Raw genomic sequence first — 21,212 nt, 5'->3', positions numbered from 1 at the left:
AGGTGCCAACAGACGCTGAAACGTAGTGAGCCAAAACAGAACGTGCGCCATCGCTTGTGCAAGAACGAGATCAAAACAAGTGAATGGTACGCTGGTAAATGACAGGTAAAGCAATGCTAGTTACAGTTCGATGCTCGATATTAAGTAATGCCGGTCTTTGCGTGATAAGGCTCCTTCCTCGCGGTAGATGGTATGATAGGCGCGGGTATAAGGTTATAAGTTGTTGATCGTCGTCGTAAGTCATGATTGTATGTATTGTGTAGAGTGGTCGTAGATGTAGATGTAGATGCAATAGATGGTGGTAATGAAGATTTCGAAGTCGTCGGTCTTAGAGGAACCCACCGCCGGGAGGATACACTCCATGCTGCACATAGTCAGGGGGCATGTTCGCGCGAATCTCTTTCGGGTTCCTGTATCCATTTCGGCTTCCGGGTAGACTGTTGGGAGGGATGCTTTGCTCATTCAGGCCCTGCTGTGGGGACGCTGGTACACCAAAAGATGGTCTGCGGTCTCGGCCCTTTTGTGCTGCCATGGCCTGTTCGTACGGTGACTGAGCACGGTTTGGCATCTGGACACTCTCGTACGGTGCTGGGCCTGATGGCTGTCGTTCCGCGGGATGAGTCTGCGTCGGCATTGGGAAGCTCTCGTATGGCGCCACGCCCTTGTCGGTTTGAGGCGACTTTGTGCGGTTGCGTGAAGAGCTGCGCATGCGATCACCTAGACCACGGAAGCGGGCGCCAAAGCCTTCGCTGATACTGCCTTGGTTGCGGCGATGTGCTGTTGGCGAGGACGTTGCAGATCTTGGCTGTGGAATTGGTGGTGCTTGTGGTAAGGCAGGAGCGTGGGTCTCGACCGCGCTTGTGGGAGCGTTCTCGTCAATGGCAATACTGATCATGCCAGACGCGCTACTTGATGGCTGTGAGAACATTGACGGAGGCGGCGGAGGCGGAGGCGGCATGGCGAGGTGCTGCAGCTCAGGCATGACCGATGCTGGCTCGTCAGTCACTGGAGTCTCTGGGATTATGATGACCCCGTTTGCATCAGGGCTGTAGAGGGCGGCCTCTATGCTGTAGTCCTGTGCGCCCTCTGTGGATAGCATCACATCGGGAGGTGAGATTTTGCGGACGTGAGACAGACGGCGGGCGGTCGACGACAGGCCAGACTTGTATGCAGGATGAACGGGCGCTGATGTGCTTTCCGGAGGCGCGGTAGCCGAGCGAGGTCCTCCACTGCTCTTGCTGCCCGCAGTGAAGACACTGGACGGGAGAAGTGGTCCCAGAGAATCGTTCGTCTCCGAGGTCATGCTCGACGAGATCGGTATCTGGTTCGAAGATTGCATGCCATACGAGTACCGAGGGTTAGTCGAGACGACAGAGGATACTTGACTCAGAGCGGAGCCAGTGACTTGACTCAAGCTACTACCAGACAGAGACAGATCGCTGAACTTCCCAGGTATGTCTGGTACAGTAGGGATGTCGTCGCTGGGGTCGGAGCTCATGTACTTCGGATGTCTCATGGCCCTGGGAGTCGCCGGCAGACCAATGGGCGCTGAAGGTGTGGACGTGCCAGTGATCCTGCCATACTTCTGCATTTGGTCGGCATCTATAGTGTGAGATCGAATTATTCCAAACGAAGTGGGACTGTCTCCAAGGTCGGTATTAGATCGTGGCGCCAGCGATGGTCTGGCGAGTCCTTGGGTCTGCAACTGGCCTGGATGTGGGACCTGAGGCGCGGACGGTCTACGAAGAAGCGACAAACGCCTTTCTTCGAGCTCCTGTGCTGCAAGCTCCTTTCTGCTGAGGCCGCTGTTTTTGCTGTCTGTCGAGTGCGTGTTGATAGAAGATGGTATCGATGCGAGAGATCCTTGTGGTAGGTAGCCGTCCTCTGGAATTGCTTGTGTTGCAATGCCATACTCGGAGTCATCCCTGCGTGGTGGCTTACGGCTTGTGGATCGTTCTCTCCTTGTGCGACTTGCCTCCCTGCGAGCCTGTAGATCATCGCCCGCCTTGCGACTAGCACTTTGAGTCCGTAGGCGAAAGCGCTGGCCGTCACTTTGCGTTTCTTCCTCCGGAACAAAGGCCTTGTCCGAAAGCACTGGTAACGGAGATGAAGGTGATCTTGTCGTAGGCCCTGGAGTGCGTGTTTGGCTTCTGCCGCGTCCGCTTGTATCAGCCTTCGGTGCTTCGGGGGGCGCTCTGCTGGAAGTACGTGGTGGTTGAATTGCCGTCTTGTCCTCTGACGCCCTTCTTCGAGCACGTGGATCGGACTTGCCAGATCTGGCACTCTTGTGCGATTCGACTGGAGACATCATGGGGCTGGCGACCTTGTAGAAGTTCTCGTCGTCGGTGGTGGCTGCTTCAGACTTCTCTGCCTGTGCTTTTGCAAGCTCTTCTGGAGACATTGACACTGGTGAAGATGGCGATCGCTTCGCAGGCTTGATATACCTCACGTCGCACCCGCGATTCTCGGAGGCTTCTCGCATGCGGCTTCTGGTGCGTCCGGAGCGGCTTTCGCCTGGTTTTCGAGATTCAGTCCTTCGACGACTCTCTGCACGCTCGTGCCGAGCTACATTCCGTGCCTCTTCGACACTGCTCACATACTCATCGGTCGCCCTCGCGGATTTCACACTGGCTTTGGAGCTTCCTCCAGTGAGTGGAGGGCTCAGAGTGCCCGTTCGATTCTGCGCAATGGCCTCATTCCGTTCCATAGTAGGCGACAGTTCGTCAGTGAAGACCGTCGGCACGACTTGGACTGCCAACCGATCATGATTGCGTTCTCTAGAGGCTCCGCGATTGCGCGACTCTTGTCTGAGCCTAGTGAATGCACTGTGAGCTGGTGATGGCAGGTGGTCTGCTCGCTCTCCAAACGTGCGAGGTGCCAACTTCTCGGCATCGTATGTGTTGGGACGAAGGGCAGTGGCAGGCTCGGGCACACTCCCCACCGAGTTCGATCGCTTGCTACCCGATTGTGACGCAGCATCAGCACCACCAAAGTCGCGAGCTGCCGTCAGCGGTGTAGCCATCTCGACGACTTCCTGTTTCGCACGTTCGATATCGTGTCTCGACGGCAAACGCTTCTTCCTTGTGTATCCACCCGGGGTGGCTGTTTTGGCGGAGGTGGGATCACGAGCAGTACGTACCCAATTGTTCTTGAATGGATCAAGTCCTCCTGGTGACATTGGAAAAGCCGAAACACCAATTGGTGTTACTCCAGCGGTTACAGTTGCCGGATCTATCGCACTGCCGGGCTCCCTGATATTGGTTTGCAACGGAGCACCTCTGTCACCAAAGCTAGTGATAAGCTTGAGCGACGCATTCTTTTGTGTCAAACGTCCAGATCCAGAGCGTGAGGGTAATGAGTAGGTAGGACTTGACAAGGCTCCTGCGCTTTGCGGCTGGCTTCGTTGCTCGTGCTGTGCCACATTGCAAGCGTCTTGGGCTCTGGGCGATGTCCATGGTGCTGATGTCTCTATACTCGTGCAGGAGAAACATCGTACAGCCAGCTCTGCCTCGCCGTTCATGACAGCACTCTCGCCCCACTTGCGAAGTAGCCAGGAAGTCCTCTGCCAGTCGTGGCCGCGGTACAGGCAGATGAGCAGCACGGCTTCCATCCAGGCTGACTGAGAGACGTATACTTCGATGGCCTCGTCGATCTCTCCTATGCCCACCAGAATGCCGACAGCAGGGTGAATGTCGCCCTTCTCGAGCAATCTTTGGATGAAAGCTTCGCTGGCTTTCTTTTGAGAGTCCGGTCCAATCGAGCTCAAAGCGAGAAGCATCCAGTCTGACGAGGTCATGGATTTCGATCCAATCAATGCAGCCATCTGGTCGGCGCTGATATCACCGAGCCATCTGGATAGAAGAACACCGTTCGTAGAACCAGCACCGTGACGGGAAAGTTCCTCATGTACCAAGGAACGTGCATCATCGTTCCATCCGAAAACAACACTGAGCATTTCGCGTTGCAGAAGCTCTGGCGTACGAGCAGTCTCACCGTAATGTGGCGTGCGGAAGGCAACTTGTCGCAGTGTAGCCTTGACACACGGGAACAACTCAAATGGCGCACCATCTTGCTTCTCCTCTGGACTTTGGAGAATCTCCTTGCGTAAGCCTGATGAGGGCCGCCTGTTGTGGAGGGAAGGTGCTGGTGCTGGCGCCTGAGAGTTGCATGATGTCGTCGATCGGATTGACATGCTCTCATGCCCAGTTTTGGGAGGCGGTCCAAAGGAGAACTCGGTGCCATCGAATCCGGTGCTCGTTGATGCGCGGGAGGAGTCTGGACGATCGTATAGGTATTTGCGCTGTCTGCGACCTTTGTGACTCGAACCACCTGAGCTGATGGATCCAGCGTTGCTCGACCGAGAGCTTAATGGCATCACCTTGTCACGTATCTCTGATTCTAGCGCATCAAGAGACTCCATTTCCCGTGCAATCTTCTGCAGCGGAGACAAATTCGTGCTTTCATCGGCACTGCTTTCTGTGTCGGTGTAAGGTTGACTGGCACCTGATTCGGCCTGTATCTTGCTCCGATCTTCGAGTGTTGTTGGGGGTGTTGGTGGAGTATTGGCGGGCACATGCTGCGCTGTCGCCACTTGCAATGGGACACTGCTCGGGTTGATGTCGTACTGTTGAACTGTGTGGTTGCGACCTAGTGTGAACAACGTTGCACTTGGACCATAGTTTGCTATGCCCACCACACCATCGATAGTCGGTATTATGTCGTAAGTAACCTTTTTCGTGCGAACGTCCCAAGCTCGGGTTTCACCATCACAGTACTGTATGAGGCGACCATTCTTTGACCAGGCAAACCAGCATGCTCCGGGTACTGGAACTTCGGAACACTGCAAGACTCTTATGATGTTTGGAACATCACCGCCTTCCTTTGGCACGCTCCACACTCGCAGATCGCCATCGTATGTTTGCGATGCAAGCATATCAGTCTTCTGCCTCGACGACGAGCCGTGCCATGCCAAGCCTGTAATCTTGGAAGGCGCACGATTTGTGTTCAGTGTATGTAGGATCGTGAACGACGGCTGGAGTGTCGCGATGAGTATTGAACCATTGAGGTAGCCGATGGCGAATGTTCTACAGTCAGCAGCAGGTGCGATTGCTGTAATAGGATCGAAAATCGTGCGAGCTGAGATGTGTTCTGACGTCGATGGCTCGAACAAGATGATGTTGCCCTGGTCGTTGCCTACTGATTGTCAGCCCATGAATACCCTACCATACGGATGACCTACCAAATGCGATGTTGCCGTTACGCATGAAAGCAGCGACTTTCATATGCTCATAAGCAGAGAATCGCGAGACCTCTGCTCCGCTAAGGATATCCCATACAATGGCCGTCTTTCCAGCATCGAAGCTGACTGCCAATCTCCCAGACCCTCTTTCGCTGACATTGTCCACAACGATCCATAGCACATCTTCGATATGTAGGTCTAACCTTCGTTCGATCGACAGGGTGTCATGATGGAGCACGAGGATGCGGTTGCGCTGGGCGTACAGGAGGAAGGACGCTGTGGCAGCGCATGGTTCGAACTCTTGGTGGGTGTTCTCCGGAGTCAGCGTGACCGGTGGAGGTGTTGCTCGCGCTGAGCCTCTGCTGTTTAATCGTCTGCCCTCGTGTGATTGTGAATGTGATGCTGAAGACCTGGTGGACCTTGATCTCTGCCTAGACGATTGTCCAGATGACATCTTGCTCTTCTCTGGAAGTACGTATCAGTCGGCATCCACAGCATCGATCATGGCCATATGTTGGGTCGCGGTCTCAGAGATGGCCGTTTACCGAATATAGCAGTGACAGGGAAGGAACCCGAAGGTCTTCCCTCGAGCACAGTCCTACGTACCCTGACATGCGCGCTAAGACGTGAAGTCACACCCTGTGCACCTCAATCTTCCCATACAAGTCTTCTTCCAGCTCTCGTGCACTCCAGCCCCACTCCAGCGAATGGAATCCCGGTAGCGCTGCAATACTCGATGCATGCAGCCGCTGGAGCGCTGTGAAGGAGTACAGGAACCACAACTGCAGGCAGGTGCAGAAGCAGTAGTTACGAAAGCGTGCAGGAGAAGCATCAAGAGAGTACCACAAGATGCAATCAGAGGCCCAGCCAAATCAGAGCTCGGCGCGTAGGTGTTGGGATCGTGACGCCAACATCCCCTAGGCCACGATGATGAGGTCCAGACGGGCAGGCCCAATACAAGGAGGTCCGGAGTAGGCGCGGGTAGATGACAGGTCTGAAAGGCTGGGAGGAGGGGCCTATGAAGACGACAAGAGTGATACTTTTCCGTGCGATTCGTCCATAGCGCAAGGCGCCATTGGACGGCCCCGAGGCCATAGTAGCCGCGATGGGCCCTGGAGGGCCCTATGCAGACGGGAAAGCGGGCCTGTTCTTGATGGCTTCCACGCACCACGGGCTGTGTTTCATGTGCGAGAGCTTGCAGAGGCTGCTGTTGAACGCTGCTGTGTGGAGCAGCAGGGTACGAGGTGAGGAGCAGAGGACGAGATCTGGCGTCTCATTGGCGGAGGGCAAGCACGCTAGCGTAAACTATCACGCCATCACACTCTTCCAGGCTGTTGTCGAGCTTCGCGCGTAGAACACCAACACCAACACTTGTCGATGTGTATGTTATATGCTGCATCTCGTCGTCGCTGCGCGCGCTTGATGGTGAGCAGCTGCTTACTCCTGCGACACCTTCATCAATCAGCAACACCCTCCGCCGCAGCATCGTCGCGCGCAGGCAAATCTGCGAGGCTAGGCGAGGTAGCGGTCAAGTCCTCGGGACCTGCTTCGTGCGACAGCACATCCAACATATTGAACCACAGGCTCGGTATCGAGCTGCCCTTGCCTCCGACTGCAGTCACTGCACGTTGTTACCGACATCCTCTGCCCAGTCGCACCCGGCGGATATGCCAAGTGGTACCATACAGATCACGAGTCATCGGAACTGGTCGAATGCGATACTGAATGGCTGGACGTCATAAAATGCGTCCACTGGGATCCCTGGAGCTGCATCTCCCCTTGGTCTCGTGCTGTCGATAGTTCCTCACACCGTCGCAGCGGTTCATGCTGTCCAACAGTCTCGGAGCATGCAACGTTCTCGCGGCATCGCGGCTTCTTGCGGTCTGCTGTCGTGCACCGAAACCTGTCTCTGCCCAGTCTTCACCCCACATCACATGGGGTGTGCCGTCTTCACCGCACGCGTTGCACAACGAGATCACAACGCCACATGGACACAATCACCTCAACGAGCACAAGAGGTTCGGGACGATGGGAAGATCTTGGTATGTTCTCATTCGTTTCAATTCGCTGTCGCGCTCTCACGCTGGGTATCTCAATAACCTCATCTCGACTCTGCTCAGTGGCGCGAGTACAACCAATCAATCGCACTTTCTTAGCGCCCATGTGCCAGCACGCTTCGGGATCTGCACTTGCCATCGGCAGTCATCTTTACACTTCCTTTCCTGGCGAACAATGTGTTCCTGTTTCGCGCCGTGGCCGAAGTATTCGTGTCGCTACCATTACTTCATCACCATGCTGGAGCGTGTGCGAGTCGTGCTGATTAACTCTTCGCGTCCTCATGCACGGCCGGAATCAGGTGCGTCTCGCGCCTTCCGTTATCCGCCTGCGACCTATAATGCGGCCATATCCCACCCTGGTCCTCGAACGACCCGATGCCCCTTCATGCTGATCACGTCCAAAGTGCGTGGGTCTATGCTGGAAATACGGAGCGGTGACGGCAACGCACGTCAACCATGAGGCGTGGTTGATGTGGCTTGTGCTTCATGTCGCCGCCCAATCTTGGCCACTATGTGCATATTGGATGACAGCCGTCTCGAGTGTCGAGGCGAACCTGGAGATACCGTGGAGAACTCCTTCGGCCAAGGTTGATGTCACGGCTGGCAAGCGACATTGCGAATGTCGCAAAGGTATGAGTACCTTCTGGCTGGTACTCATCATGCTGATAGTCGGGCTTCGTATGCATAATGATGCTTCCAAACATCCAATGCAATGATAACAATATCCTGTCGACTCCACGTCGACCTCACAACCAACCGGCTTCCCACTCACTCCTTTGGCTTCTGGGAACCACTCCGCCGCTTCTTCTTGGACGATGTGCTGGCACCGCTGCTCGACTGACGTGGCTTGGCATAGCACGGTGGCAACAGTGGCTGAGCCATCCAGCGCTCGGCAGATCGTGGTGGTGGCGGTGGCTCGCTCAAGTAATGTTCGCCATCGTCGCCATAGAGGTCCTCGTCGCTCACGTACGAGCTGGCAGTGCCAGATGTTGCCTTTCGCAGTGCTGATCCTTGCGACCAGCTTGGGTACGCAACTGATGAGTATGGATTCGACGTTCGTGAAGAACTGAAGCTGCTTCGCGGAGACGAGCACGTCGATGAGATGCTCATTGGTTGTGTCGCGGGTGAGTGCATTGGTGGTGTTGTGGAAGTGGAAGTCCGACTTGACGTCGAAGAGAAAGACATTTGCGTTTCGTCTCGTGTCGGGTCGTGGACGCGGTATATTTCGGCCAAAAGAGGCGAAAGCGACGCGTCTGAAAGTTTCGTAGAGAGAATGGTGGCAAGCAGTCTCGTAGCCAACAATGTTTGGCGATGACTGCTAGATAATGTAATTCGACGCCAGTGTTTGTCACGCTGAGCCAAGATGCAGGTGATGGGCAACAAACGACAAAGCCGTGTGATGTGGTCGGTCAGATGTTACTTGTTGTATTGCAAACATTGCGGAACTGGAACACGGAGATCTGCGACAGAGCGGTATATGATATAGCAGAAATGACTTGCAACGCCCTCAGCCGAGAACTGGGATAATGTCCCACGCCTGCCCACCCATAGTACGTCCGAGTAAGTTTTGCGGTCAAACCGAGCGGTGCAGACAGCCCTTTCCACCGGCCGGTCGTGTCCAGTCAGCACTTCCGACGAGCGGCATCTGGGGAGTTTATTAGGCATGGGTGCTACATGAAGACCCTTTACCGAGCTCCATCTGTGATCTCATGCTTGAAGGTTTGGCGCGTTGTCCGACCTTCTTCCTGTCGTTCTGCGTATTGTTCGGCCGGTGAGTCACCGCCTTTGGATGGAGGAGGCGATCCTGTGGGCGGTGTTTGTTGTTTGTTCACTAGGCAGGTTTGAGCGACATACTGCCTCACGCGTCTACGTACCAGTTGACCGCATCATAGATGGTCACGTCGCATTTCGCACACCACGCGCTGCTGCTGACATGCCACGGCCGAGACTTGCGTGCGTTTGCGCCTTTGGTCAGCGGTAATAAGACTGCACGACCGAGGCTGCTGCTATTTCGGCTGCTATAGGAAACTATGCTTGTGCTCGGTGCGCTATTCAAAGCAGTAGGCTTACTCAGGACTCTTCCGGCCACGACCACAGGTACCAAGAACGTCCGCCGAGCTTGTTTGGCGATCGGATGCAGTCCTCGGCGTCCGCACGTTCGGAGGCTGTCGCTCCTTGCTGCAGCTGTACAAAGGCTGATGAGTCGTCACCGGCGGCCGTATGTATTACTTACAGTCAGCCATGCCCTCGAGGATGTTAAACGATCGCAGCATCCGGATTTGCAGACTCCGGATTCTCGAGGGATGACAACACTCCTACAGCGATCCAGCAGGATTACCGCGCGCAATACTTGCGAACACAAATGATGACGAAGGCATCCTGCTTGCGGCTGTGAACTGGACAGTGCCGGTGTTGGACCCGGAGGAATACTTGTCGACTTCCTTGACAACTCATCATCATCATCCTCAGCTCGCCATCACCGCCTGTATTGCGAAAGCGGAGAGCGAGAAGTACTTGTGGACCATTCCGCCCACGATGAGCACTCTTGATGGAGATGTTTCTGGCACCTCTCCACAAGCTCTTCCGGTTTCTGGCGGTTGAAGCTAAATCATCCACTCTCCCACCTCGACCCCGGCATCACACAAGAAACGCGGGGTGTGTCTCTCGAACAGGACCCTGATTTACCTCTCCCCCGCTTCGAGTAGTTCTTCCACCGGTTGAATTGCACATGCTGGACCATGTTCCGCCGGCGCGGATCTGGTGTGGAGCCACGAGATTTATCCAGCTGGAGAGCTATCTGAGACATGTGAAGATTGCACGCAGAATTCTCATACCATGATGGAATGATCAGCATGGCAGAACTCATAGCCCATGTCGGCGATTGCAGAGATTGCGAGTGCTGTTGTGAAGACTCTGTCCGGACGTCGTTCATGCAGACAATCAAAACGGAGTGGACCTTGGACGGACGATGCAAGCTTTTGCATATGCAAGGCTACGCGTGGGAAAGTCAGGCGACGACCACAGGCGACTGGTTGATATTGCACGTGGAAGTGACATACAGCCGTGACTTCTCCATTCTCTCCGGAGGTCGCAGGTGAGTCTTCTGAGTCTGGGTTGAGGACGATGAAGTATTGTGAGGACGCTGCGTGTATCGAGCTCAGCTGTTTGTAGGCCAGTCCAACGTCTTTTGGAAAGGAAATGCAACGCGAAGTTGACATATGTCCATCGTAAAGTACAACGCTCCGTTCGCCATTGCTTAGACTGTCGCATACGCAGCATACACTGCATGTACTCTAGCTCAGTTAATCGCTGCCGAATCACTGACGTTTTGTGTCAAGTTGCTGTCCTTTGAGGATCCAAGGTCCTACACGTCTTTTCACGACTCTCCGTACTGAATCCGCAGACTGAGATGAGTGTACTGGACAGGGAAACTTTGCAATCGTTGCGGGGGTATTGGCAATTGCGGTACCGCATTCGCACTGGTCGTCTTCGCGACGAGAACAACTCTTCGATCGCTGGATTTGTTGGTGTTCTTCTTACTGTCGCGGAGCAAGCCGGGTTGGCTTGCCAGACTTCGTGAGGAGTCGAGGCCTCGGACCGTTCGTCCACCACTCCTCGGTCCTGATCTCTCTTCTAACACACAGTCGTCCAAACCTCAAACCGAGGACTGTGGTCGTGATCTGCTGGTCGGTGCGTCCAGTCCTTCTCGTTGCACTTTGCTTTGGGACATCAGCGTTAGTGGCCGGCTCACGGTTCACCCAAGATTCTGTACTAGGTTCTATCGCTTCACGAACGTCATGATCGCATAGCAACCATTTACTTACCACTCCTGGCATCGGGCCCGACCTCCAGCAGGACCTGAACCAGCACCTCTTTCTGGAAAACTTCTTGCGATATGAGATGACATCAGGTCATCTCCATCCAATGTGCCATGGGGATTCTGCCACAGAAGCACCGGATCCAGGCCCGGGGTAGCTGGTCGTTTCACGTCACCACCAACGCTATCGACGCACCCAGGAGGAGGATCTCGTCACTGCACTCCAACCACAAGATCAAGTATTTTCGGTCTGTTCCTTCACAAGTCTAGCCACCACTTCGGCTTCCAGGACGCAGGCCTGGTCCATGACCATGACGCCAGATAGAACCAAGGGTGAGCGTTCGAGAAGCAGGGATTCGCGATATGCCCGGCGAGATACCGCCGGCCGAAGTGCTTGTGAGCAGTCGCTCACCGTGGAAAAGACGGCTGCAAAGGTCTTGTCAACAACCACCATCTGCTGCAGATCTCGGTTTTCCATAAGTGGCAGGACCGTCGAGCCAATGATTGCAGATTCCGCGCGGCGATTGAAGGACGCGGGTTACTGCAGGCATTTGATGGAGATGTAATCTCGTTTGCGTCTTGCGGTGTGTACTGTGGGTAAGCACAATCCACATTTGACGTACATCTCGTGCGATGTGATCGACTTCTTCCTTCTGCCGCGAGATGCGCCGGAAAGAAGGCGGAAAGATGTGCTCGTGAAGCAAGCAGTTCCGCAAGCGAGCTGGAGGTGTCGTTGATCGAGGCGTGCGATGGGCAAATTCGACAAGCCCTCCTAGACTTGGGAACAGTGGTCAGGCTTAGTGAATGGTTCTGGATCGGGTACTATAAGAGAGAAAGAGACACAAATCAACACTAGGTTGATCGATTGAGTGTTGTTGTAGGTAAACACCGAAGCAAAGGAAAGCGCAGGTCAAAACATAAGCACCCACCCACCAGCTTCCTACTACGATGGATGCGCACGTCCCGTCCCTTCACCACCTACCTCACACCCCTCCCTCAAAACATCTTCCATTCCTACAAGACGAACAGCAAAAAGCGTCACCCACCCCAAACCTTCACTACTCCCAACAACAACAATCGTAATCCCATGTGACCTCCTCATGACCTGAAACTCTCTGCCCGATTGCTCGGCTGAAGGATATCTCAGAAGCTTAGGGCCGTACCAGCAAATCGCTCGTTACCGAAGCGAGTGGACGACCTTCACAAGGATTCAACGGGGCGCTCGCTATCATTTGATAGGGACTCGTGGAGAGGGTTGGCTTCGCCGTTTGAGCCATTACAGCTGGTCACTTGACCTCTCATAAACATTATATAGACTTACAAATTTTAGGCTTGTCATCAGCCACGGGCAGAACCACATCGCCAATCACGGTCGAATGGATGTGGTGATGGTTGTCGAATACTGTTATTGAATGCGCTATCCTCTCTCTCTACTTCATATCCAGTCCTGTCTCCAAGGTGGACAAGGATCTGCTCATGCCTGTACCATCTCCCAAAAACGCCGCGCTTCACGCTCTGTACACGAAAGAATCATCTTCCCCCACCATACCATGCCATCTCTATATCCCAAAGACCACCTTCATGCGTTCATAAACATAGAAACTTGTAGCCGCCATTGGCACAACCTTCACATACCCAATCCCAAGACCAGTGAAGAAGCCCCGGAACCCTCTCTCGCGCGTGATAGATCGTGCGACTTCGATCATCGTCAATCGATGGCCATCACCGACCACGCCGCCGACTTGCATTCTCCTGCGAATCACTTCGAGCGGGTAGCTGACTGTCTGGCTGACGAAGCCGGCTACTGCTCCAGTGATGAGTTCTGCCCACCACACGAGCGGTGCTGGCTTTCCCGGTGCGAGCTGTTTCTGTGATCGCTCTGACATTGGTAGAAGAGTCCATTGCGCGAATCGTGGTAGTCGCATGAAGTCACCTGCTGCGTCGTGGGTTAGGAAAGAGGCTCCTGCGTATGGAAGCATGCCCCATACTGTCGGTGTGAAGCCTCGATAGAAGTTCCCAAGACCGGTCGAAGGTGTTGCAGCCTTTATCGTTGCTTGTGTGGCCTCCACAGCTGCAATTGCAGTCTTTGGCAGGTTTGTACCCTCCACGCCGACCTTTGGCAGAGGCGCATGCTCGTTGTATATAGTCTTGCAGACGTCCCTCACTGACATTCGCTTCGTGCTTTTGGTCTCCCATGCCAACCGTACCCGTATCACTTCCAGCGGATATGTAATGAACACTGACGCAAGACCTGCCGATGCACCCACTGCAAATCGCCTGGCGTGAGTCTCCTGCGCCTTTTCAGGAATCACCACTGCTCTTATCTGCTCGTAAGCCAGGAACTTGATGCCGCCATATGGGAAGATCCTGAGTAGTGTAGCACTATGCCCTCGAAAGAGTCCGCTGGGTCCGCTCGCAAGGTAGATGTCTCTCATAGCCTTCAAGGCTCCCGACCATGTTCCCGTGTAGTTCTGGAACTGCGGGTTGTTGGCCTGGAAGAGGATCTTGACTCTGTCCAACGGCGCCACCACTGTCTTCGCTGCACATGCTGCAATACCTCCAGCTATGCCACTCCGTACGGCATACTCTACGCTCTGCCGCTGTATCGGTCTGCTACCATCGCTCTTTCTAGAAGGAATGAGGTTATCGGTATCTGTGGGACATATCGCGGGCTCTTTGGCAGGAATGGCCTCCGAGTCGGGTGTCATGTCATGTGGTTGGTGCGGCGCTGTGTTCGGGGTGACATTGTGGGTTGGCCCGGAGGCAAAGCTGCTCATCGATTGCTTTGCCTCTTGTGAGATCTTGCTGGTTTCTCTCTAGTAGTTTGTTGTTTGCAAAGTCTCACTGGTCCTCGGACATATGCTGCGCGATATCGGTGATTGTATCGTTATTGCCGGATCGTGGTCATTCACGGACGAGTGGATGGGTCGTGGTGGGAATGATGCCTCTGACTGTACTCCGGAGTGAATCCCAGGATATCGGAAGACAAACGCTGGGCCAAAGAAATGTCGTGTGGTAGTATGCACAGGGTGTGAAAGTGTGCATGTGCTCGCGCGGATCAAGATGTGTTTCGGCAATGACGCTGCCCTCGGCAAAAGGATCGGATGCAGCCCTTGTTCGGAGACAACAAAGCCAAACATCAAACACCTCCGACCTATCATATCCGACCAGAACGTCAGCAGTGTGTGATTCTTCCTCAGACACGACCGCTCGTCCGCTGTCTCGACAAGAACATGTGCCGGTCGCAAGCGCGGCAAGCATCGGCATAAGGTCATATCAAGAGCATTCTGATCTGAGCCGGAGGGTGAGGCTATGCTAAGGGGCACGATCTACTCCTGAAGTAGAGGGCCTATGCCTCACTCATGAAAGGGACGATTAATTGCGATTGTAGCAGAGCGGATGGCTGATATGGCCACTGCCGCAAGGTCTCCGATCCTCTGGCAGAACCACGACCAAACAGTGACGCTTCTCGATATACCAAGATCGATCGAGGCAGCACAAGGCACAGAGAAGTATCCTTGCTCAGATCATCTCCTCTCATGTGAGGCGTTGCAAGTCGCCTTCCCTTCTGACCAGCCGAAGTCTGATGCAGCAAAGGCGAAGCTAACGAACAACACTGTTGATCAGAAATTGCATGCGGAGTATGATACGACGTTAAAGCAGGCGCTTGAAGACATCGAGCGTCATTATGGTGGTCCCTGGTGTTACGAGCGGCCATGCGTAGCTCGAGGTACGAAGCGAAAACGCACCAGCTCTGAAGCTGGAGTTGACTGTGGTCAAACGAAAGCTGATCATGGGACGGACTTACCACAGATTGTGCTTGAGAAAGTCGTTCAGGGATCTGGCTGTGTGGCCGTGAAGACTGTAAAGAGTGGAGATGATCCGACACTCTCTGACTGCACTTGTGACAACGATGTTGGTCAAGATAACTTTCTTACGAACTGTGCGGAGCAGCCCGCTACATGCCAGGTCAGACACCAAGACCAGAACTACATCTTCCGCCTGCCACCTAGATCTTCAGCCTTGCTGGGCGACTGCTCCCAGCCGCGAGAGTTCCATCGGGCGGTACGCGCACAAGCTTCAGCTCACGAGACGCCAAGACACTTCGACTTCATCCTCATGGATCCACCATGGCCGAATCGTTCAGTGCGACGAACACACAAGACTGCAGGCGCCACTTACCAGACTTCGCCAACCATGAACACTATGTATGACTTGATCGCAGGCATGGACTTAGACATGCTCATGAGCGACGATTGCCTCGTAAGCATCTGGACCACCAACAAGCAAGCCGTGCGAGACCTGATCCTTGGCGAAGGCGGTCTGTTTGAGCAGTGGGGCGTGGAGCTTGAGGAAGAATGGCTATGGCTCAAGGTCACAGCCAAGGGTGAGCCTGTGATGCCGTTCGACAATGTATGGAGGAAGCCGTATGAAGTGCTACTGATCGGGAGGAGGCATCGACCTAGCAACGACGTTCCGGAGCCAACCCAGGTGGGCTTGAAACGAAGAGTCCTGGTCGGTGTGCCAGATCTGCACTCCCGCAAGCCATGTCTCAAGCAGCTTTTGGAGTCTCTGTTGCCTGATAGTCCTCGAGTCCTGGAAATCTTTGCTCGACATCTTATGGCTGGGTGGTGGAGCTGGGGCAATGAGTGCATCAAGTTCAACTGGGACGGTTACTGGCGCAAAGCACACCACCATGGCTGAGCACACTTACCTAGCTCCACGGTCCTGGTCATTGGGATCTGAAATGACCGCAGCAAAGCGCGTCGGATTTCTTGATTGTCACCGCCGATGTTGCTGTCTTGTCTCAGGAAGTGAATGGAAGGCGCGACACATGCAGCCCCACTCTAGCTCATTTTGCATCTACGCAACTTCCACGCTCTGCGCACCTTTCGATAACAGCCACCTCGTAGCGCTCCACCCACCGCCTATCGCAATAGGTGGTAGCCACCTTGCAGTGCTCCAACCATCGCACATCGCAACAACTCGTCAAAGATGTCACACTTCAACAAGGCAGTCGCTGAGAAGGCGCGTCTAGATGCCATCGCTGCAAGCTTCGACAACGCCACCACGACACCTGACCTCGTAGTACTATGCAATCACCGGCGCATCCTCTGTCACAAGAACATCTTGACTGGTCAGTCGAAGTGGTTCCAGAAAGCATGTGACGGCAAGAAAGCATGTGACGGCAAGTTCAAGGTGAGATTGCTACACTCGAGTGATACAAAGATGGCAACCACTCACCATGACACAGGAGTCGCAATCGGACACCATCGGGATCCACGAGGAGGACGACAAGATCATCTACGCCATGCTCGAGTTCTGCTATCGATTCGAGTACATCGGTGCAGGGTGCATCTCCTCCCTAGGCGCGTCGCAGAAAGACGCACCAGCTTTCCACGCGCATATGTTCGCCGCAGGCGAGAAGTACTTCGTGCAGGGCCTCAAAGACCTGGCTACGGATCATTTCATCAAGTCCGTCAAGGCTGCTTCGGACGATGATCTGGCTGCAGCAATCAGAGCCGTCTACACTGAGGTCTCTGATCCCGACAAAATTTTGCAAGCAGTGGTCACCGAAGCTGTCCTGGGCAAAGCTACAACACTACTCAGCGGCGCCAGCACCGTCCTCAACGACCTCCTTGACGCTTTGCCAGCCTTCGGCGGCGACATGACGAGAGCCTTCGCAAAAAGCAAGTCGAGCAGGACTCCAAGCAAGCCCCAGCGCCATCCGCCTCAAACGAAACGTCAATGAGTTCGATACAATCCTACCGATGTCCGAATCGCCCACATTGCACTCGTCACTTCCTGGCCAAAATGCCAGATACTGCGGTATTATATCAACACCGCTGTTTGACGTGCTCTGTCGTCAGCTTCGTTCGATCCAGTTGGAGCATGTCGGGTCGAGACTGGCAGGCTCATAGAGCTTAGGCGAGCTAGCGATCAGAGCCTATGATACAGACGGGACTCTGAACTGCAAAGTGCCGGAGGGTCGCGCACTTCCGACAAGGTATGAGGACTACCTGAACGAAAGTCGAAAGTATGACGCAAGGTCGCGATGAGATCAACATGGGCCTCAGCTGGCGATGCGAGACGAAAGTCAAGAAGGCAGAGCGAGGCCCAGGCTAATCAGGATGGTTACCGCAGAGGATCTTGCGTACGAGCTTAGCAACTCTCGGATACTGGACAAACTGTAGAGTACGCAAATAACTATGACCACTTGCACTATTGGCCAGCTCCAAAGTACTCTGATGCAGTAGCAGCAAAAAGCTAAACAGGGCTGAGAGTGAAACGAATGCGCAGCACATGCAAACGCCCAGCGCCCCACTTTCCTCCCTTTCCGCTAACGACAGAACACTTCAAATTCGGTTCTCACTTCCGTGCTGTGACACATCTTTCACCTACCACCGCACGCACTAACATGCCTCGCTTCGACAAGCTCGCCGCGGATAGCGCGTTCCTCGATTCAATCTCAGCGAGCTTCAACAAGCCATCGGCATTCCCCGACATCACCATCACCTGCGGCGCGCAGAAGTTCCTCTGTCACAAGCTCATCTTAACTCATCGGTCAAAGTGGTTCCAGAAGGCGCTCAATGGAGGCTTTGAGGCGGGTCGAACATGCTCAACGCACCAACAACAGCTGACGGTTATCACAGGAGTCCAAGGCAGATACCATCGAGCTGCATGACGAAGATGAAGACGTGATCCATGCCATGCTCGACTTCTGCTATCGCACGGCCTACTGGTATCCCAAAGTCGCCGTCGGTGACTTCACCGTACCGAATGCGAATTTCCACGCTCTGGTGTTTGCTGCTGGGGAGAAGTACTTCGTGAAGGGTCTCGCCGACCTCGCAGCTGATAAGGTAAGACACAAGATCGCCTGTATCGTAGTAATCAAGACTGATGAAATTCGAAGTTCGAAGCAGCGGCGAAGGGCGCCACCGAAGATCAGCTCGCCACAGCCATCACCACTGTCTACACCGCGGTTCCCGACCCTGACAAGAATCTCCGCAAAGCCGTCGTCGATATCGTACTCGAGAGGTCCTCGACACCCCTCAGCGGTGAGAACCTCGCCTTCGACAAGCTCTTCGAGACCCTGCCATCCTTTGGCGGTGACATCGCACGCGGACTCGCGAAGAAGAGCCTGCCAGCCACGCCAGCCTCGAAGCCAAGAAACCGCTACAAGTGTCCCGCGAACAACTGCAACAAGCATTTCACGGCAGACATCCCCGAGGGCACCATCTATACCTACAGCTGTCCCTCCACTCATCGCACGCTGTTCGGGAATGTCGTCCGGCCAACGTTTACGCACAGTCATGCAGAGTGGCGACCGTTCAAGCTCTCCGATTAGCTGAGCCTGCTGTTCTACATGAAGTTGTCAACAGGAGTCTCCATGACAGGGACTCCGATGGTCGAACAGGACACAGAACCACACCGTCCAGCAAGCAGCCACTAAGGTCATCGCCGTCTTGAGGCTGCCAATATAGCAAGGCGAACCATAGAGATACATTGAACTAGTTTGACAACGCAGACCATCCATGGTCTTCGCGCAAGACATGTTGTCACTGCTGCGAGAGCCACACTACAATAGATAGTTTCCTGTACACCACGCTACAAATGGGCTCACGTCTACTCCCTCGGCACCCACTCCCTCCAAGCCGCCTTCCTCGCCTCAACATAGTCCTTACTCTGAATACTCCTCCTCAAGCCCACAATCCCAGGAATCGGCCACATCTCCATGATCCTCTTCCCGAGACTCTTCTTCTCATCCTTCTCATCCGCCACCTTCACTTTCTCATACACAGTCGGTAACGTCATCGCATGGTACTTCTCCCTCAACTTCACATACCAAGTCTTGTCAAAGTCCTTCCAGAAGTCAGGTTCGGAGGAGAAAGTTTGAGCGTACAACCACTTCATCCCCTTCAGCTCCTGGAGTGTCTTCTCGATGGAGAGGTTTGCAGAGACGAAGGCGGAGTGTGTAGGTGGCGCGCGGCCCCAGAGGCCGATGTTGAGCATGGGTTTGAGTGTTTTGCCGTCCTTCTCGACGCCGTCGTAGTGTGGATGCATGGTGGGCTGAGCGCTTTGTTTCAATGGACAGAGCCATAGCGGCCATATACCAGTCAGGTTGTCCATCCGTTCAACAAACTCAGCGGCATTTTCGTAGGGAAGTGCGAGATCCTGGATGATCATCTGCTCGCTTCGACCACTAGCGTGTAAGGCGTTGTACAGCATTCGCGTGTGAAGGAAGTCGTCTAGCCAACCGCGAGTGAAGTTATTGAAAGGGAATCTGAAGTAATCGAACGGCGCTTCGCCGACCCAGAAGCCGCCCCGGTCGTAGCGGAAGAGATAGTCGGGTAGTGGGATGGCGTCGGAGGTTGGGGAGTTGTTTTTGGCGATGCTGTCTCTAACGTAGAGGTAGAACCAGGGGTCCTTGGGGTCGGAGAAGCGCTGGACGCTGGCGTTGGGAGAAGTGGTATCGGTCATTTTGCCTGTGACGATGGCGCCGCTGGTGGGCGAGTACATTATGCCATCGATGTAGTCGAAGTCTTCGGGTCGGGAGGTAAAGTCTTGGAGTTTGGTGATGGCATCTTGCATGCTGGTGACTGGGTGGTAGGTTGCTTCCACGAACTTGGTGGCTTTCTTGAGGCGGAGCTCGACCATCGTTGTTACACCGAGAGTTCCTACTGCGCCTGCTGCACCATGGAAGAGATCTGGGTTCTGTTCTTTCGATGCTGTGACCTTCTCGCCGTTCGCCAGCACCATCTCCACCTTGTTCAAAGTCTCGTTGAAGAAGCCATACTTGAAGGAACTGCTTTCGCCTGCTGTTCCTGCATATCCTCCTCCCACTGTGATGCCTGGGAATTCCATGACGACTGGAGGAACAAGCCCATGCTTCAATGTCTCTTCCACTAGCCTGTCCATCGGCACGTTGGGCTCTACCAGAGCTTTCTGTGCCTTTGCGTCCACACTCACGACATGATTGAGTCTACTTGTATCCACGACTGTCTTTGGGTCTCTGCCCATTGCTGACTCCCTCGTACTGTTCGTTGAGCCATGATATATCCTGAATTTCTCTTTGCGGTCGTAGAAGCTTCTGACACTAGCTGCCACCTTTTCAACTTCGCGATCATGCTCTTCTAGAGACGTAGGAGCGGTTCCACCTCTTGTCAATAACAGTCTTCGTTGTAATCGTGGTGGCAGGTATGCTTCATTTCGGACGTTGGGTCTCGCTTTCCTTGGCCCTGCGTTTTGCTTGACGTCGAACAGGCCATGGCGCCCCCAGCTGGCTATGCGCTTTCTACTGCTCACTTTTGCAGCATCTCTCAAGCAGGTCAAGCAGATATATTTGCTTCTTAGCTCACCCAATGCGTTCAGTCTCGTCAGTGACTTCATGACTGATACAGCTGTCAGCTTGCCAAGACCTCGAGCGTGCAGAAGAAGGCCAGCATGTGATATGAGAGGTGAATGAAAGGACAGTACCTACACTCAGGGCTCTGCTACAGATATCGATGTCGATGAGAGCAGAAGCACGCGGTCGATGATCCGAACTTCACGAAGATTAAACGAGGCACGTGACTCAGCCAAGGCCCTCAACTCCATCTCCCTGTCCTCTTCTGCCTCTTCTGCCTTTCCTTTCTTTCTTATCACGCAAGTATTTTCGAAATTCTTGTGGATAGCAGACTGTGCAATGTCTCTTCGTACCAGAAGATCTGGCCTGCAGCCCGTGACCTTCTCACACCCGCGGCGATGCTTGGGCCTGTTCTTGTACCGACAGAAAGGCTCACACTCAGCTCAACAACCTCCTGGACATCGTCTTGTTTGCAAAGGGGTAGCAACACGAGTAGTGGCAGCTACCGATAGCCAGACACAAGGCGTATCTGCATTTCTACGCCGATGGCCCTCAATGTCACCAGGCCTTTGCGGCGGCATTCGAGCAAGCCCAGCGATACCAATCTTGCCAATGGGGCCACGAAATGGAAGGAGCTCATTTACTACGCATCCATACACGATCTCGCGTGCTCTATGGCTCCATTAATCTGGTCGCCGAGACGCAAAATCGTCAGGCCGCTTCAAGAGGCTCACACTGTCAAGTGATGTCTCG

At 54.2% G+C, this 21,212-nt stretch overlaps 7 protein-coding genes across 7 annotated transcripts; 3 read left to right on the top strand and 4 right to left on the bottom strand.

Moving 5' to 3' along the window:
• Positions 1–328: 328 nt before the first annotated feature.
• On the bottom strand, positions 329–5,693 carry CLAFUR5_11454 (uncharacterized protein; the record flags this gene model as incomplete). The annotated part of the gene is made up of 2 exons (XM_047910602.1): positions 329–5,193; positions 5,240–5,693. The coding sequence occupies 2 exons, from the start codon at positions 5,691–5,693 to the stop codon at positions 329–331; spliced, it is 5,319 nt and encodes a 1,772-aa protein (XP_047765036.1).
• A 2,371-nt stretch (positions 5,694–8,064) lies between these two features.
• CLAFUR5_11453 (uncharacterized protein) lies at positions 8,065–8,481 on the bottom strand (the record flags this gene model as incomplete). The annotated part of the gene is made up of 1 exon (XM_047910601.1): positions 8,065–8,481. One exon carries the CDS (start codon positions 8,479–8,481, stop codon positions 8,065–8,067), a length of 417 nt encoding a protein of 138 aa, XP_047765029.1.
• Positions 8,482–12,672: 4,191 nt separating this feature from the next.
• CLAFUR5_11452 (Mitochondrial carrier protein LEU5) lies at positions 12,673–13,890 on the bottom strand (the record flags this gene model as incomplete). The annotated part of the gene is made up of 1 exon (XM_047910600.1): positions 12,673–13,890. One exon carries the CDS (start codon positions 13,888–13,890, stop codon positions 12,673–12,675), a length of 1,218 nt encoding a protein of 405 aa, XP_047765030.1.
• Positions 13,891–14,512: 622 nt separating this feature from the next.
• CLAFUR5_11451 (N(6)-adenine-specific methyltransferase METTL4) lies at positions 14,513–15,817 on the top strand (the record flags this gene model as incomplete). The annotated part of the gene is made up of 1 exon (XM_047910599.1): positions 14,513–15,817. The coding sequence occupies one exon, from the start codon at positions 14,513–14,515 to the stop codon at positions 15,815–15,817; it is 1,305 nt and encodes a 434-aa protein (XP_047765031.1).
• Positions 15,818–16,108: 291 nt separating this feature from the next.
• CLAFUR5_11450 (uncharacterized protein) lies at positions 16,109–16,865 on the top strand (the record flags this gene model as incomplete). The annotated part of the gene is made up of 2 exons (XM_047910598.1): positions 16,109–16,312; positions 16,368–16,865. The coding sequence occupies 2 exons, from the start codon at positions 16,109–16,111 to the stop codon at positions 16,863–16,865; spliced, it is 702 nt and encodes a 233-aa protein (XP_047765032.1).
• Positions 16,866–17,531: 666 nt separating this feature from the next.
• CLAFUR5_11449 (uncharacterized protein) lies at positions 17,532–18,461 on the top strand (the record flags this gene model as incomplete). Its single annotated transcript, XM_047910597.1, has 3 exons — positions 17,532–17,717; positions 17,767–17,973; positions 18,027–18,461. The coding sequence occupies 3 exons, from the start codon at positions 17,532–17,534 to the stop codon at positions 18,459–18,461; spliced, it is 828 nt and encodes a 275-aa protein (XP_047765491.1).
• A 278-nt stretch (positions 18,462–18,739) lies between these two features.
• CLAFUR5_11448 (Delta(24)-sterol reductase) lies at positions 18,740–20,503 on the bottom strand (the record flags this gene model as incomplete). Its single annotated transcript, XM_047910596.1, has 1 exon — positions 18,740–20,503. The coding sequence occupies one exon, from the start codon at positions 20,501–20,503 to the stop codon at positions 18,740–18,742; it is 1,764 nt and encodes a 587-aa protein (XP_047765490.1).
• Positions 20,504–21,212: the final 709 nt, after the last annotated feature.

The sequence above is a fragment of the Fulvia fulva genome, chromosome 8 (assembly GCF_020509005.1).
Source record: "Fulvia fulva chromosome 8, complete sequence".
Taxonomy (NCBI): Eukaryota; Fungi; Ascomycota; class Dothideomycetes; order Mycosphaerellales; family Mycosphaerellaceae; genus Fulvia; species Fulvia fulva.
This window is presented reverse-complemented; position numbering and strand designations above follow the sequence as displayed.